We start from the raw sequence: 16,634 nt of genomic DNA on the forward strand, positions 1-16,634 counted from the left end.
GGGGAGCAGATGTAACATGTGCAGAGAGATTTAGATTTGGGTGGGTTATGTTGCACTGCAGGTGGGGCAGATATAACATTTGCAGAGAGAGTTAGATTTGGGTGGGTTATTTTGTTTCTGTGCAGGGTAAATACTGCCTGCTTTATTTTTACACTGCAATTTAGATTTCAGTTTGAACACACCCCACCCAAATCTAACTCTCTCTGCACATGTTACATCTGCCCCCCCTGCAGTGCACATGGTTTTGCCCAACTGCTAACAAGTTTGCTGCTGCGATCAACTCTGAATTAGGCCCATAGGGTGCAGAGCGCCTGCAAAAAATTTTTTGTGTAGTTTCAGTCGCTCAGTGCTTGCGATCACTTCAGACTATTCAGTTCCGGATTTGACGTCATGCACCCGCCCAGCCACGCCTGCGTTTTCCCTGGCACGCCTGTGTTTTTCCGATCTCTCCCTGAAAACAGTCAGTTGCCACTCAGAAACGCCCACTTCATGTCAATCACTCTGCGGCAACCAGTGCGACTGAAATGCATCGCTAGACCCTGTGCAAAACTGAATCGTTCGTTGTGCCCGTACGTTGTGCGTGTGCATTGCGACGCATACGCATGTGCAGAACTGCCATTTTTTAGCCTGATCGCTGCGAACAAATGCAGCTAGCGATCAACTCTGAATGACGCCAATAGTCCTGGAGTCAGAGAACTGTACAGACCTCTATAGAAGCAGCAGGGTTGGTGCCAGAGCCAGCGAACTATAAATGCAATGGTACTGCAAGGAATTAATGGTTGAGATTTTTTATTTATATGTAGAACACTTGTGAATAGTCGTGAAATATAAGTAGCTTTAGCTACTGGGGAACGCAGGCTGCATATTCTAGAATACCAAGGCTGTAACTAAATAAAAAAAGAAGGTATAAGCGCGGTATATTATGTCGACATGTCAACACTGATAAAATGTCGGCATGATTAGGATGTTGACAAAACTTCTCTGGTGGTTCAGTGGTGACATCAGGATGACTTCCAGCAGATCCTGCGTGGATTCCAGTGGGAAACAGGACTAATCTTAACCCCTAACGTCCCCTCTCATATCCTAACCCTCCGCTGTCAGTCCGTGTGGAATGCCGACATTTCAGATATCAACACTGTAAACATGTCGACATACTTTGTAAATGTCAGCTTAAGGACTACACCCCTTATAAACACGTCTCTTCCATCATTAAGGACTCGGATACTTCTGGCTACGGGTCGCTGGGTTGACCCAACTTAGGTCGACACTCATTAGATCGACATGGTCGTTGGGTTGACATGCACTATGTCAAAAGGTCGACATGAGGTTTTTGACTGTTTTTGGTGTTGTTTTCTCTCCGTAAAGTGACGGGGAACCCCAATTAGTGCACCGTGTTCGCTCGCCATGCTTCGGGAAAGGTGCCTCGCTCAGATACCACTTGCTCGGCACCGGTTACCGTTCCAATAGTAGTCCACGTGGATCGTTAAGTATGAAAAAATCCCCAAAATAAATTTTTTTTTGAAAAACTCATGTTGACCTTTTCACCTGTCGACCTAACGACCTTATCCCCTGGCTACAAACTACCACATAGCCCATCAGTAACCACCTATGGGTATAGTACTGCCACTGACCGTCACTTTCCCTTAAACCACATTATTAACCAATGAAGAATTGGCTTTATATGCCACATTTTTTTGTATTTATTAAAAGCTACAGAACACACAGAATAAAGTCAGCACAGTAATTAGAGATAAATACAATTTATCTAAACCTAAAAGCGATATTCACCAAACGCTCCCAGTATTATATAAGAAACATCTCTCAGGAACACAGATATTGAGCACATTGGGCGCCATCGCAGACTTGTAGATCAGGTCAACTGGGGAAGAGAACTTACAGACCTAGTAACACCATTTCACCTGTATGAATCCAGGTGAACTTTCTGATGTTTAATAATGTTGGATTTCTCTGCAAAGCATTTCCCACAGTCGGAGCACGGAAATAGCTTCTTACGTCTGTGAGTTCTCCGATGTTTAATAAGAAATTCCTTCTGTGTAAAACATTTTCCGCACGTTGGACACGGGAACGTTTGTCCATCGGTGTGTGTTTCCTGATGTTTTATGAGACCCGACTTCTGTGTAAAACATTTCTCACACTCAGAGCACGAAAATGGCTGATCCTCTGTGTGAGTTCTCTGATGGTTGAGAAGATTGGACCTGTGCGTAAAACATTTCCCGCAGTTGGCGCACTTAAATGGCTTCTCACCTGTGTGAATTATCTGATGCGCTACAAGATTTGATTTAATTGTAAAACATTTTCCACACTTAGAACACGGAAATGGTTTCTCCCCTGTGTGAGTTCTCTGATGTCGACTAAGTTTCGCTTTCTGCGGGAAGCATTTACCACAATCTGAACATGAAAATGGCTTCTCGCCCGTGTGAATTCTCTGGTGTTTAAGAAGATTTGATTTCTGTGTAAAACATTTCCCACACTCAGAGCATGGAAACGGCTTCTCGCCAGTGTGAATCCTCTGATGTTTAATAAGAAATTCCTTGCGTGTGAAACATTTCCCACACTCAGAACATGAAAACGGATGTTCCCCAGTGTGAATCCTCTGATGATTAATAAGATTTGATTTGTGTGTAAAACATTTCCCGCATTTTGAACATGAAAACGGCTGTTCCCCAGTGTGAATTCTCTGATGTTTAATAAGACCTGATTTCTGTGTAAAACATCTCCCGCATTCAGAACAGGAAAATGGCTGCTCCCCTGTGTGAATTCTCTGATGATTAATAAGATTTGATTTATGGGTAAAACATTTCCCACACTTAGAGCAAGGAAATGGCTTCTCACCTGTGTGAATTATCTGATGTGCAACAAGATTTGACTTAATTGTAAAACATTTTCCACACTCAGAACATGGAAACGGCTTCTCACCAGTGTGAATCCTCTGATGTCGAATAAGTTTTGCTTTCTGCGGAAAACATTTCCCACAATCAGAACATGAAAATGGCTTCTCACCTGTGTGAATTCTCTGGTGTTTCAGGAGATCGGATTTCTGTGTAAAACATTTCCCACACTCAGAGCATGTAAATGGCCTCTCCCCGGTGTGCATTTTCTGATGTATGACCAGAGTCGACTTCAGAGTAAAACATTTTCCACACTCGGTGCATGAAAATGGCTTCTCGCCCGTGTGAATTCTCTCGTGTTTGAGCAAATCTGATTTCTGGGCAAAACATTTCCCACATTCAGAGCATGGAAATCTTTTGCCACCTCTAAAAACTACTCTCTGTATAATGATATCTGAATTATCTTGATTAGAGGGGTCAGAGGATGTATTTGGGGTAACTAGGGTTTCGTCTGCAGAATCTTGTTTGATGTCATTATTTTCTAAGTCGTCACAATCAGTAGATAAATCGGGATTTCCCTCCAAGGTCTCGCCATTCTCTCCGTCTGCTGAAAATGATAAAATAAAGTATTTTACCACATCCTGTTGAAGACACTAATGAAAATAATTATCTTTGCTACATGATTTATCCAAAGAAGTTATTTGCAAATATATATTATATAATTACATTGATATTCCTTATGCACAGCTCCCCATACTATCTGTAATTGTGTACATTACATCCAACATAATGGTACACTAACCAAGGACTTGCTAACTAACAGGAGCCTAGATGGCAGGGCAACTAGAAAATGTCTGCTAGTGCCTAGAGCCATCAAGCACCTCAGTATAAGCACCCTTCCTTCCTCCTTACTTTTGTTATCCCATAGCCAGATTAAAGGGGGGAATGCAGGGCATACTGTAGCCCGGCTCCCCTCTGTCCGGGGGACCCGCCGGCCAGAGCACACTGACATCACTAGCTTTCCCTCTTATGCAACAGCAGAACCAGACAGCCAGAATGCGAGCAGGACAGTATACAGTGCAGGCAGAGACACAGGAGTATCAGATTTCATGAACTATTGATCAGGCTTCCCAAGCAGAGGAGAGATAGGAGGGTGGAGAGAACTGTGACACATGGTGGGTTCCCTGCGTCACTTACAGCTCTCTCACACCTGGGTGTCTGAGTCCTGTGTAACTTGTTATCTAATGAGGGTCTAGAGAGAGAGAGAGAGAGACACACACACACACACACACACATACAGAGTCCTCCTGAGTCCTGTCCCAGTGTGTAAGTAGTACAGAGGCTGCTGCTGCTATTTTTGCATGTGACAAGATAAATTATAGATTTTATTTTTCTATGTATATTTTAAGGTTTAATGGGTATTTCAAGTTTGTTCCACTATAGGTACATTTTATAAAATAGTTGTCTTTCAATTAGGTGGAGCTATAAACAGTACCCAGTCTTTATTAAACTATTAGTTTAAATCTAATATACACCATTGGGCTACATTTAATACACACAATCCATACCTCACACCATGACCCATTCAGGAGGGACAAGATTCTTAAGTTATGATTGCAATCAGCTGAAACACCTTTCTTATCAATTAAATAGTTCAACACAGGTGACTACAATCATATATTAAGAGGGAAGTTCATGTAAAGAGCATTTTTCACTCCTGGAATGGCTCATGTTGGAAGGTATACACAATCTTATACACAGCCCCCTCCCCCCCATGGCACCGGGGACCCCTGTCTAAAGTGCCCTGGGCACCCCCAAGGCTTAATCCGGCCCTGCGTTATCCAACTGTGTCTTGGAGCTGCTATCAGTCCACTATGGAGCGTGAGGAAACCTCCTTCCGCGAACCCATTGGTGAACGTTGCATTCCGGTTCTTTCCTGCTAGTATCCTGTTATGGGCCTACAGTCTTCCATCTGTACAGCATGTACAGAGAGTATAGCTGGGCACACACTGCAATGATCGGCCAATCCAGCGATGCGTCAATACAATATATCGCTGTAGCACGCCAGAGCATGCACTGCACGATCTACCGTACGATGACACAATATATTGTTACATGGTTAACGTAACTGCTCTGTGTCGTCCGGTGTTTCGTCCCATCTGTAGCGTAGGACCACCAATGTAGAGACTCTTTGGTGTGGCTTATCATATGTTTGCAAATGTATGTAACTGAGATCTCTGCATTCTATTATTATGTAGGATGTAAAATTTGTTGGCTTTTCTATTTGTAGTGTGCTTGGGTTAATGTGTTTTTTTTTCTTGTCCCATCTGCCATGCAGCACATCAGATGGGACAATGAGATGAACAAGGCGCGTAAGCAACAGATTGGGAGTACAAACTACACAACGGTCGTGCAAAGTGGTCGCAAATACCATGACTGCAAATTGCGTAGTGTGTACCCAACTTACATAACAGGAATGGATGTCTATAATTGCATACTTGAATTTTCTACCACCAGATATGACTCATGTTCTCATTGATGGTGTCAGATAATACTCCCTGGGACAAAGTACGGCTCATTATATTATACACCGCTCAATTTTCTAGAATTGGCCCCATATATGGCTGAATCTTCTACAGTCAACACCATATTGGACTTGGCTTTCTAAAACAGGCTCGGCTCAATTCTCTAGAGTTGGCTGGGTTTAGCATTTTAATTCTTGGCGCCCGTTATGGCTCGATTGCCAATGCTTGGCCAGCACATACGGGCTCAGTATATTATATATTACACCAGGCCTACATATTACGGGGATAATTCCAAGTTGATCGCAGCAGGACATTTTTTAGCAGTTGGGCAAAACCATGTGCACTGCAGGGGGGTCAGATATAACATGTGCAGAGAGAGATAGATTTGGGTGTGGTGAGTTTAATCTGCAATCTAAATTGCAGTGTAAAAATAAAGCAGCCAGTATTTACCCTGCACAGAAACAAAATAACCCACCCAAATCTAACTCTCTCTGCAAATGTTATATCTGCCCCTCTGCAGTGCACATGGTTTTGCCCAACTGCTAAAAAATATCCTGCTGCGATCAACTTGGAATTACCCCCTACATTTGGATCCAAATATGGTCCACATTTCTTAAGGACAAATTCATCTATCAAGCACTTGTCACTCCATGCCTGGCGATTCGGATAGCGTTGCAGCCCCAGTGTAGTGGTTAAAGCACTCCTCTGTCTGTAATGAATTCTCTCTACTTGCACGCAGCATTATAATAATATGTAATATGGCTCAGCTTTAAAGAATTGCCTACCAGATTATAGAGCATAGGTCGGCAAGATTTTATTATTCTACTTACAAATGTGTCGGCAGACCTCTATATGGCACCAAATAGCCCCGTTTGACACTGCTCCACAGTGAAGTCCACCAGCGGCATTGGTGAGCTGACTGCAGGCTGCTTCTCCCTCAGCTCCTCTCTGCCTGCATAGGTGATTTGGTGGGTGTTGCGAGTTGGCCGCAGACATCTTGAGACCGCTCTCCACCACGACTGCTTCTTGGAGCTCTATGGTGTCCCGGCATTCCTGAGACTGCGGCCGCAATTGTAGACTGGTCACCTGCTCCAGCGGTGCCTTCAGCTTTCTGCCTACTCATGATGATCTGCTGCAGCCTGTCTTCCCCTTTGGCGGCTTGAAGTGGCGGTGTCCATCTTGGCTGGGTGAGCCCTGTGATCCCTATTGGATGCCATTTCTTTCACATCCTGTGCATCAGAGAGTGGTCCTTATCTACCCGGCTACTGTCTGGCATAGGTACTCAATAGGTGCATTTATTTTTGCCTGCTTTTCCTCGACTCATGGTGGTGCCTTTTATTTATTTATTTTTAAATTATGTAGTTTTTTTATTGAAATTTTCAAAGTACAGAACATAGAAATGTAAACAATAACTAAAACATAACATGTGCCATTAATAAAAAGAATGTGCTAAAAGACAAGATCCATATGTGTGGTTCTGTGGTTTCGTGTGTATAACACTCCGTCAAGGGACGTAAAACCTCAGCAATTACATCCGGACATAGTATCTGTAGCTACAGCTGTCTGTAACACATCAGTGCGGTGTGAACCGTCCTGGACAGGTATCAGAATAGGTGTTTATAATCTCTTCATAGAGTTAGGGTACTTAGACATTTAATTCAGGTCTGCCCATCCATTCCACTTCTCCACATGCCTAGTAATGGAACCACGCGTTTTGAACATATGTCGCTCATGCCTGGCCACATCATTAACCACTTGCCTGGCATGGTGGCATCAGATGCAACCATGCCTGCAAGTGCTCTATCTGACCTGGTCGCACAGGATGCGACCAGTCAGATAGAGAGTGTTAGCAGCGGCAGTGAAGATAAACTTCCCTCCGCTGCTGCTGCTGTCAGAGGGACTGGAAGGTCCTTCTGCCTCCCCGCACTCTCCCCCTGTGTCTGCCGATCACTGCTGATTGGTCAGCATGGCAGGATTCCCGCCCCCCCCCCCTCCCCCCTCCAGCGGCTGCAGACAATGGCAGCCACTGGGGAGTGTAAATTAACCCTCCCAAGCCACCCCCTGACCCCCACTGTATACCTACAGGCTGTCCCGGCTTTCAAAATGAAAGCTACGATGTTCCCGATCGATGTTTCCATTTTTAAAAAATATTTTATTTATTTTTTAATTTCCTTTTTTTTTTTTTTTAACTAAAATCATTTGGGATAGGGTTAAATTGATGTTCTTCACCTAATTCACTCATAAAAAAAACCCTGACAATTTCAGAGCAGTTTTGGGAGAAATAAATCGTCAGTTAAGTGGTTAACCAGCGCCCTCCAATGGTATATGTTAAGTGAGTCAGCTGAGAACCAGGCTCTTGCTATAATAACTTTAGGTAAGGTAGTGAGGCAGAGAACATATATATATATATATATATATTGTGACTGAATGCGTCTCTTCAAGATCAAGGCCAGATATGCATATAATAGGATTAAAAGCAGGAAGGGAAGGAGTAGTTAAAATGATATCCTGCCACACACCCTCCCAGAAAGAAGAGAACATAGGTCAGTCCCAGAGTAGGTTGCAAAACCCAGTACCTGCAGCTCGACATTTTGGACAAAAGGAATGGTCTACGAGACCAGCGCTTTGCATGGACACAGGAGTACGGTAAGTCCTATGTAAAACATTAAAAAAAACCTGACTATATCTAATACAGGGTGTAGATAGATCCAAGTATTTGGAGCCATTGCTCATTAGACAAGGGTTCCAGATCCAGCTCCCACTTGGAACAGAGACCATTTAATTGATCCGGGTTGAATCTATCATTTATAGCAGTATACGGGTGGATATTTTCCCCCTTTGGCCTGGGGTGGATAATAGCGTTTTAACGAGTGAATCTAAGATCACCAGGGAATCTCGGGGAAACATACGTTATGGTAAGAACTTACCGTTGATAACGTGATTTCTCTTATGTCCACAGGTATCCACAGGATAACATTGGGATATGGTTGAGTGACAGCGGAAATGGCACCAACACGGTCACGAGCTTTCTGGCCTCCCAGGATGCATCGGGGCCTTCACCATAGAGTCCCGCCCACTGACTCAGTCAGATCAGTTCTTTCCACAGCGATTTAGGCAGGAACATCAGGTAGAGACCTGTTTAGGCGATAAGAACACACATGCACACCCTTCCATACAAGAGGGAAGAGGTTTTAGTGATTGTCAAGATAATCAAATCAGGTGCGTCAGGGTGGGTTCCCTGTGGATACCTGTGGACATAAGAGAAATCACGTTATCAACGGTAAGTTCTTACCATAACGTATATTTCTCTGACGTCCTAGTGGATGCTGGGAACTCCGTAAGGACCATGGGGAATAGACGGGCTCCGCAGGAGACTGGGCACTCTAAGAAAGATTTGGTACTATCTGGTGTGCACTGGCTCCTCCCTCTATGCCCCTCCTCCAAACCTCAGTTAGATTTCTGTGCCCGGCCGAGCTGGATGCACACTAGGGGCTCTCCTGAGCCCCTAGAAAGAAAGTATATGTTAGGTTTTTTATTTTACAGTGAGACCTGCTGGCGGGTGGTCTTCTGTTTGCCGGCGGTCGGGCTCCCGGCGCTCAGTATACCGGCGCCGGGAGCCCGACAGCCGGCATACCGACACTTATTTTCCCTCGTGGCGGTCCACGACCCCCATAGAGGGAGAATAAAATAGTGTGGCGCGTGTAGCGCGCCACCGTGCCCGTGGCGAGCGCAGCGAGCCCGCAAGGGGCTCATTTGCGCTCGCCAAGCTGTCGGTAAGCCGGCGGTCAGCCTCCCGGCGCCGGGATGCTGGTCGCCGGGAGCCCGACCGCCGGCCAGCCGTAGTGAACCCCTGCTGGCAACAGGCTCACTGCAACGAGGCACTAAGGGGAGAAGAAGCGAACCTACCTGCTTGCAGCTAGCTTGGGCTTCTTAGGCTACTGGACACCATTAGCTCCAGAGGGATCGACCGCAGGACCCGTCCTTGGTGTTCGTTCCCGGAGCCGCGCCGCCGTCCCCCTTACAGAGCCAGAAGCATGAAGATGGTCCGGAAAATCGGCGGCAGAAGACTTCAGTGTTCACCAAGGTAGCGCACAGCACTGCAGCTGTGCGCCATTGCTCCTCATACACACTTCACACTCCGGTCACTGAGGGTGCAGGGCGCTGGGGGGGGCGCCCTGAGCAGCAATAAAAACACCTTGGCTGGCAAAATAACCACAATATATAGCCCCAGAGGCTATATATGTGGTAATTACCCCTGCCAGAATGCATAAAAAAGCGGGAGAAAAGTCTGCCGAAAAAGGGGCGGAGCCATCTCCCTCAGCACACTGGCGCCATTTCTCCCTCACAGTTCCGCTGGAAGGAAGCTCCCTGGCTCTCCCCTGCAGTCTACACTACAGAAAGGGTAAAAAAAGAGAGAGGGGGGGCACTAAATTTAGGCGCAGTATAACTTATAGCAGCTATAAGGGGACATAATTCAGTTAGTCCCTGCATTATATAGCGCTCTGGTGTGTGCTGGCATACTCTCTCTCTGTCTCCCCAAAGGGCTTTTGTGGGGTCCTGTCTCCTTTAAGAGCATTCCCTGTGTGTGTGTGGTGTGTCGGTACGGCTGTGTCGACATGTTTGATGAGGAGGCTTATGTGGAGGCAGAGCAGATGCCTAAAAATGTGATGTCACCCCCTGCGGGGCAGACACCGGAGTGGATGGACTTATGGAAGGAATTACGTGCAAGTGTCGACTCCTTACATAAAAAATTTGACGACATGCCAAACCCGGGACAGCCGGCTTCTCAGCTCGTGCCTGCCCAGACAACTCAAAGGCCATCAGGGGCTCTGAAGCGCCCACTACCTCAGATGGCAGACACAGATGTCGACACGGATACGGATACCAGTGTCGACGACGATGAGTCAAATTTAATGTCCACTAGGGCCATTCGTTGCATGATTGAGGCAATGAAAGAGGTATTACACATTTCTGATATAAACCCAGGTACCTCAAAAAAGGGTATTATGTTTGGGGAGAAAAAACTACCAATAGTTTTTCCCCCATCTGAAGAATTAAATGAAGTGTGTGAAGAAGCGTGGGCTTTCCCCGATAAAAAATTGGTGATTTCAAAAAAATTACTAATGGCGTTCCCTTTCTCGCCAGAGGATAGGTCACGTTGGGAAACTCCCCCTAGGGTGGATAAAGCGCTCACACGTTTGTCAAAAAAGGTGGCACTACCGTCTCCGGATACGGCCGCCCTAAAGGAAGCTGCTGATAGAAAGCAGGAGGCTATCCTGAAGTCTATATATACACACACTGGTGTTATACTGAGACCAGCTATTGCTTCAGCGTGGATGTGCAGTGCTGCTGCTGCTTGGTCAGATTCCCTGTCGGAAAATATTGACACCCTACACAGGGACACTATATTGCTAACCGTAGAGCATATAAAAGACTCAGTCTTATACATGAGAGATGCACAGAGGGAGATCTGCCGGCTGGCATCTAGAATAAGTGCATTGTCCATTTCTGCTAGGAGAGGCTTATGGACTCGGCAGTGGATAGGGGATGCAGATTCAAAAAGGCACATGGAAGTTTTGCCTTATAAGGGTGAGGAGTTATTCGGGGATGGTCTCTCAGACCTTGTTTCCACAGCAACAGCTGGGAAGTCAGCATTTTTGCCCCATGTGCCCTCACAGCCTAAGAAAGCGCCGTATTATCAGGTACAGTCCTTTCGAACCCAGAAAAATAGGCGGGGAAAAGGCGGGTCCTTTCTGTCTAGAGGCAGAGGAAGGGGAAAAAAGCTGCAACAAACAGCAGGTTCCCAGGAACAAAAGTCCTCCCCCGCTTCTTCCAAATCCGCCGCATGACGGTGGGGCTCCACAGGCGGAGCCAGGTACGGTGGGGGGCCGCCTCAAAAATTTCAGCGATCAGTGGGTTCGCTCACGGGTGGATCCCTGGATCCTTCAAGTAGTATCTCAGGGGTACAAGCTGGAATTTGAGGCGTCTCCCCCCCGCCGTTTCCTCAAATCGGCCTTACCGACAACTCCCTCGGGCAGGGAGGCTGTGCTAGAGGCAATTCACAAGCTGTATTCCCAGCAGGTGATAGTCAAGGTACCCCTACTTCAACAAGGACGGGGTTACTATTCCACACTGTTTGTGGTACCGAAACCGGACGGTTCGGTGAGACCCATTTTAAATTTGAAATCCTTGAACACATACATAAAAAGATTCAAGTTCAAGATGGAATCGCTCAGGGCGGTTATTGCAAGCCTGGACGAGGGGGATTACATGGTATCCCTGGACATCAAGGATGCTTACCTGCATGTCCCCATTTACCTTCCTCACCAGGAGTACCTCAGATTTGTGGTACAGGATTGCCATTACCAATTCCAGACACTGCCGTTTGGACTGTCCACGGCACCGAGGGTGTTTACCAAGGTAATGGCAGAAATGATGATACTCCTTCGAAAAAAGGGAGTTTTAATTATCCCGTACTTGGACGATCTCCTAATAAAGGCGAGGTCCAAGGAGCAGTTGCTGGTCGGAGTAGCACTATCTCGGGAAGTGCTACAACAGCATGGCTGGATTCTAAACATTCCAAAGTCACAGCTGGTTCCTTCCACACGCCTACTGTTCCTGGGGATGATTCTGGACACAGAACAGAAAAAAGTGTTTCTCCCGCAGGAGAAAGCCAAGGAGCTGTCATCTCTAGTCAGAGACCTCCTGAAACCAAAACGGGTATCGGTGCATCACTGCACACGAGTCCTGGGAAAAATGGTGGCTTCATACGAAGCCATTCCATTCGGCAGGTTCCATGCAAGGACCTTCCAGTGGGACCTCTTGGACAAGTGGTCGGGATCGCATCTTCAGATGCATCGACTGATAACCCTGTCTCCAAGGACCAGGGTGTCTCTACTGTGGTGGCTGCAGAGTGCTCATCTTCTAGAGGGCCGCAGATCCGGCATACAGGACTGGGTCCTGGTGACCACGGATGCCAGCCTTCGAGGCTGGGGGGCAGTCACACAGGGACGAAATTTCCAGGGACTTTGGTCAAGTCAGGAGTCGTCCCTACACATAAATATTCTGGAACTGAGGGCCATTTACAATGCCCTAAGTCAGGCAAGGCCCCTGCTTCAAAACCAGTCGGTACTGATCCAATCAGACAACATCACGGCAGTCGCCCATGTAAACCGACAGGGCGGCACAAGAAGCAGGATGGCGATGGCAGAAGCCACAAGGATTCTCCGATGGGCGGAAAATCACGTACTAGCACTGTCAGCAGTGTTCATTCCGGGAGTGGACAACTGGGAAGCAGACTTCCTCAGCAGACACGACCTACACCCGGGAGAGTGGGGACTTCATCCAGAAGTCTTCCAACTGTTGGTAAACCGTTGGGAAAGGCCACAGGTGGACATGATGGCGTCCCGCCTCAACAAAAAGCTAAAGAGATATTGCGCCAGGTCAAGGGACCCTCAGGCGATAGCTGTGGACGCTCTAGTGACACCGTGGGTGTACCAGTCGGTTTATGTGTTCCCTCCTCTGCCTCTCATACCAAAGGTACTGAGAATAATAAGAAGGCGAGGAGTAAGAACGATACTCGTGGTTCCGGATTGGCCAAGAAGAGCTTGGTACCCAGAACTTCAAGAAATGATATCAGAGGACCCATGGCCTCTACCGCTCAGACAGGATCTGCTACAGCAGGGGCCCTGTCTGTTCCAAGACTTACCGCGGCTGCGTTTGACGGCATGGCGGTTGAATTCCGGATCCTAAAGGAAAAGGGCATTCCGGAGGAAGTCATTCCTACGCTGATAAAAGCCAGGAAAGAAGTAACCGCAAACCATTATCACCGTATTTGGCGGAAATATGTTGCGTGGTGTGAGGCCAGGAAGGCCCCTACAGAGGAATTTCAGCTGGGTCGTTTTCTGCACTTCCTACAGTCGGGAGTGACTATGGGTCTAAAATTGGGTTCCATTAAGGTCCAGATTTCGGCTCTGTCGATTTTCTTCCAGAAAGAACTGGCTTCACTGCCTGAAGTTCAGACTTTTGTAAAGGGAGTGCTTCATATTCAGCCCCCTTTTGTGCCTCCTGTGGCACCTTGGGATCTCAATGTGGTGTTGAGTTTCCTGAAATCACATTGGTTTGAGCCACTTAAAACTGTGGATTTGAAATATCTCACGTGGAAAGTGGTCATGTTATTGGCCTTGGCTTCGGCCAGGCGGGTGTCAGAATTGGCGGCTTTGTCATGTAAAAGCCCTTATCTGATTTTCCATATGGATAGGGCAGAATTGAGGACTCGTCCCCAGTTTCTCCCTAAGGTGGTATCAGCTTTTCACTTGAACCAACCTATTGTAGTGCCTGCGGCTACTAGGGACTTGGAAGATTCCAAGTTACTGGACGTAGTCAGGGCCTTGAAAATTTATGTTTCCAGGACGGCGGGAGTCAGGAAAACTGACTCGCTTTTTATCCTGTATGCACCCAACAAAATAGGTGCTCCTGCTTCTAAGCAGACTATTGCTCGCTGGATTTGTAGCACAATTCAGCTGGCGCATTCTGCGGCTGGATTGCCGCATCCTAAATCAGTAAAAGCCCATTCCACAAGGAAGGTGGGCTCATCTTGGGCGTCTGCCCGAGGGGTCTCGGCTTTACAACTTTGCCGAGCTGCTACTTGGTCAGGGGTAAACACGTTTGCAAAATTCTACAAATTTGATACCCTGGCTGAGGAGGACCTTGAGTTCTCTCATTCGGTGCTGCAGAGTCATCCGCACTCTCCCGCCCGTTTGGGAGCTTTGGTATAATCCCCATGGTCCTTACGGAGTTCCCAGCATCCACTAGGACGTCAGAGAAAATAAGATTTTACTCACCGGTAAATCTATTTCTCGTAGTCCGTAGTGGATGCTGGGCGCCCATCCCAAGTGCGGATTGTCTGCAATACTTGTTTATAGTTATTGCCTAACTAAAGGGTTATTGTTGAGCCATCTGTTGAGAGGCTCAGTTATATTTCATACTGTTAACTGGGTATAGTATCACGAGTTATACGGTGTGATTGGTGTGGCTGGTATGAGTCTTACCCGGGATTCAAAATCCTTCCTTATTGTGTCAGTTCTTCCGGGCACAGTATCCTAACTGAGGTCTGGAGGAGGGGCATAGAGGGAGGAGCCAGTGCACACCAGATAGTACCAAATCTTTCTTATAGAGTGCCCAGTCTCCTGCGGAGCCCGTCTATTCCCCATGGTCCTTACGGAGTTCCCAGCATCCACTACGGACTACGAGAAATAGATTTACCGGTGAGTAAAATCTTATTTTCTCTGGCTGGAACAACAGGATAACATTGGGATTCCCAAAGCCATTCTAGTGGTGGGGACGCTCCTGATTACACAGGAGGACCTTTCGCCCGAAGTCTGCGTCATGAGAGGCAAAAGTATCCAAGGCATAATGTCTAATGAATGTGTTTATGGAAGATCATGTGGCTGCCTTACATATCTGTTCTGCTGAAGCACCCTGTTGAAGGACCTACCTTACGTGTAGAGTGTGCAGAGACATTAGCTGGAATAGGGAGATCTGCATGAGAATAAGCTCCTGATATTACCATTCGGAGCCATCTCATCAGCGTCTGTTTACTAGCAGGCCATCCTCTTCTATGGAATCCGTAGAGGATGAAGAGGGAATCTGTTTTCCTGATGGCACTAGTACGATCTATGTAGATTCTTAAAGCTCGGACCACGTCCAGCGACGCTTCTCCCGCAGATAGTCCCGATACCTGAAAAGCTGGGACTACAATCTCTTCATTCAGGTGAAACTTTGATACCACCTTTGGAAGACAACCAGATCTAGTTCTGAGAACTGCTCTGTCTGGAAAAAAACTTAGGAAAGGAGACTTACACGATAACGCTCCCAAATCTGACACTCTTCTGGCTGACGCCATTGCCAGTAGAAAAAGTACTTTAGCCGTTAACCATTTAAGATCTGCTCTCTTAAGTGGTTCAAACAGAGGACCCTGGAGGAATTTAAGAACTAAATTCAAATCCCAGGGAGCTGCAGGAGGAACAAATGGAGGTTGAATATGTACCACTCCCTGAAAGAAAGTACGTACATCCTGTAAATCAGCGATCTTTCGCTGAAACCATACAGTCAACGCTGATACTTGAACTCTCAAGGAAGCAACTTTCAAACCTTTATCCAATCCTGCTTGAAGGAAATCCAAAATCCTGGATACTTTAAAAGATCTTGGATTCAAATTTTTTCCAGTACACCAATGAATATAGGCTTGCCATATTCTATGATACACACGGGCCGAAGAAGGCTTTCTTGCTCTAAGCATAGTTTGGATTACTTGATTCGAAAATCCTCTAGCCTCTAAGATAGAGGTTTCAACAGCCACGCCGTCAAAGACAGGCGATCCAGATGACTGATAACAAGGACCCTGCATTAGCAGATCTGGACGTTGAGGGAGCAGTATCGGTGCTTCCACGGACATTCTTAACAGATCTGTGTACCAATGCCTTCTTGGCCAAGCTGGAGCTATTAGAATTATTGCTCCTTTTGCTTGCTTTATTTTTCTCACTACTCTGGGTAACAGAGATATTGGAGGGAACAGATACGCCAGATGAAATCTCCATTCTACTGACAGTGCGTCTACAAGGACCGCTCCGGGATCCTTCGTTCTCGATCCGTACCTCGGAACTTTGTTGTTTAGACGAGACGCCATGAGGTCTATCTTTGGTAGACCCCATCTGTTCACTATTGCCTGAAACACTTCTGGGTGTAATGCCCATTCAGTTTCCTGAATGGTGTGTCGACTGAGAAAATCCGCTTCCCAGTTCAGTACACCTGGTACAAACACTGCTGACAATGCTGGAAGATGGAGTTCTGCCCATCTTAGAATGGGAGTTACTTCCTCTATCAGTCTCTTGCTGTGAGTTCCTCCTTGATGATTGAGGTACGCTACTGCTGTCGCATTGTCTGAGCGAATCTGGACCGGTCTTCTTTGCAGACTGTCCTTTGCCTGAACTAGAGCCATGTAAATGGCCCTTATTTCCAACAGATTTATCGGCAGGCGACTTTCCCTTGCGGTCCATTTTCCCTGGAACCACAGGCTTCCGAGTACCGCACCCCAGCCTTGCAGGCTGGCATCTGTTGTCAGGACTTGCCACTCTTTTATCCAAAAGGGTCTCCCCTTGTTTAAATGGTCTGTCTGTAGCCACCACGCTAAAGAACTTTTTACGTTTACTGGAAACTTTATCATCTGCTTTTTTATTGTCTGATGATTTCCGTTCCATTT

The 16,634-nt window shown here is 46.7% G+C and overlaps 1 protein-coding gene across 1 annotated transcript in view; it reads right to left on the minus strand.

Annotated features, from left to right (window-relative positions):
* Positions 1 to 816: 816 nt before the first annotated feature.
* LOC134983085 (zinc finger protein 84-like) overlaps positions 817 to 16,634 on the minus strand; it is a 66,392-nt gene continuing 50,574 nt past the window's right edge. The window contains exon 16 of the mRNA XM_063948779.1: positions 817 to 3,456. Within this exon, the coding sequence (XP_063804849.1) occupies positions 1,916 to 3,456 (1,541 nt within the window). The 3' untranslated portion in view covers positions 817 to 1,915. The remainder of the gene's footprint in view (positions 3,457 to 16,634) is intronic.

Source organism: Pseudophryne corroboree (assembly GCF_028390025.1).
Source record: "Pseudophryne corroboree isolate aPseCor3 chromosome 3 unlocalized genomic scaffold, aPseCor3.hap2 SUPER_3_unloc_1, whole genome shotgun sequence".
In the NCBI taxonomy this organism is placed as follows: Eukaryota; Metazoa; Chordata; class Amphibia; order Anura; family Myobatrachidae; genus Pseudophryne; species Pseudophryne corroboree.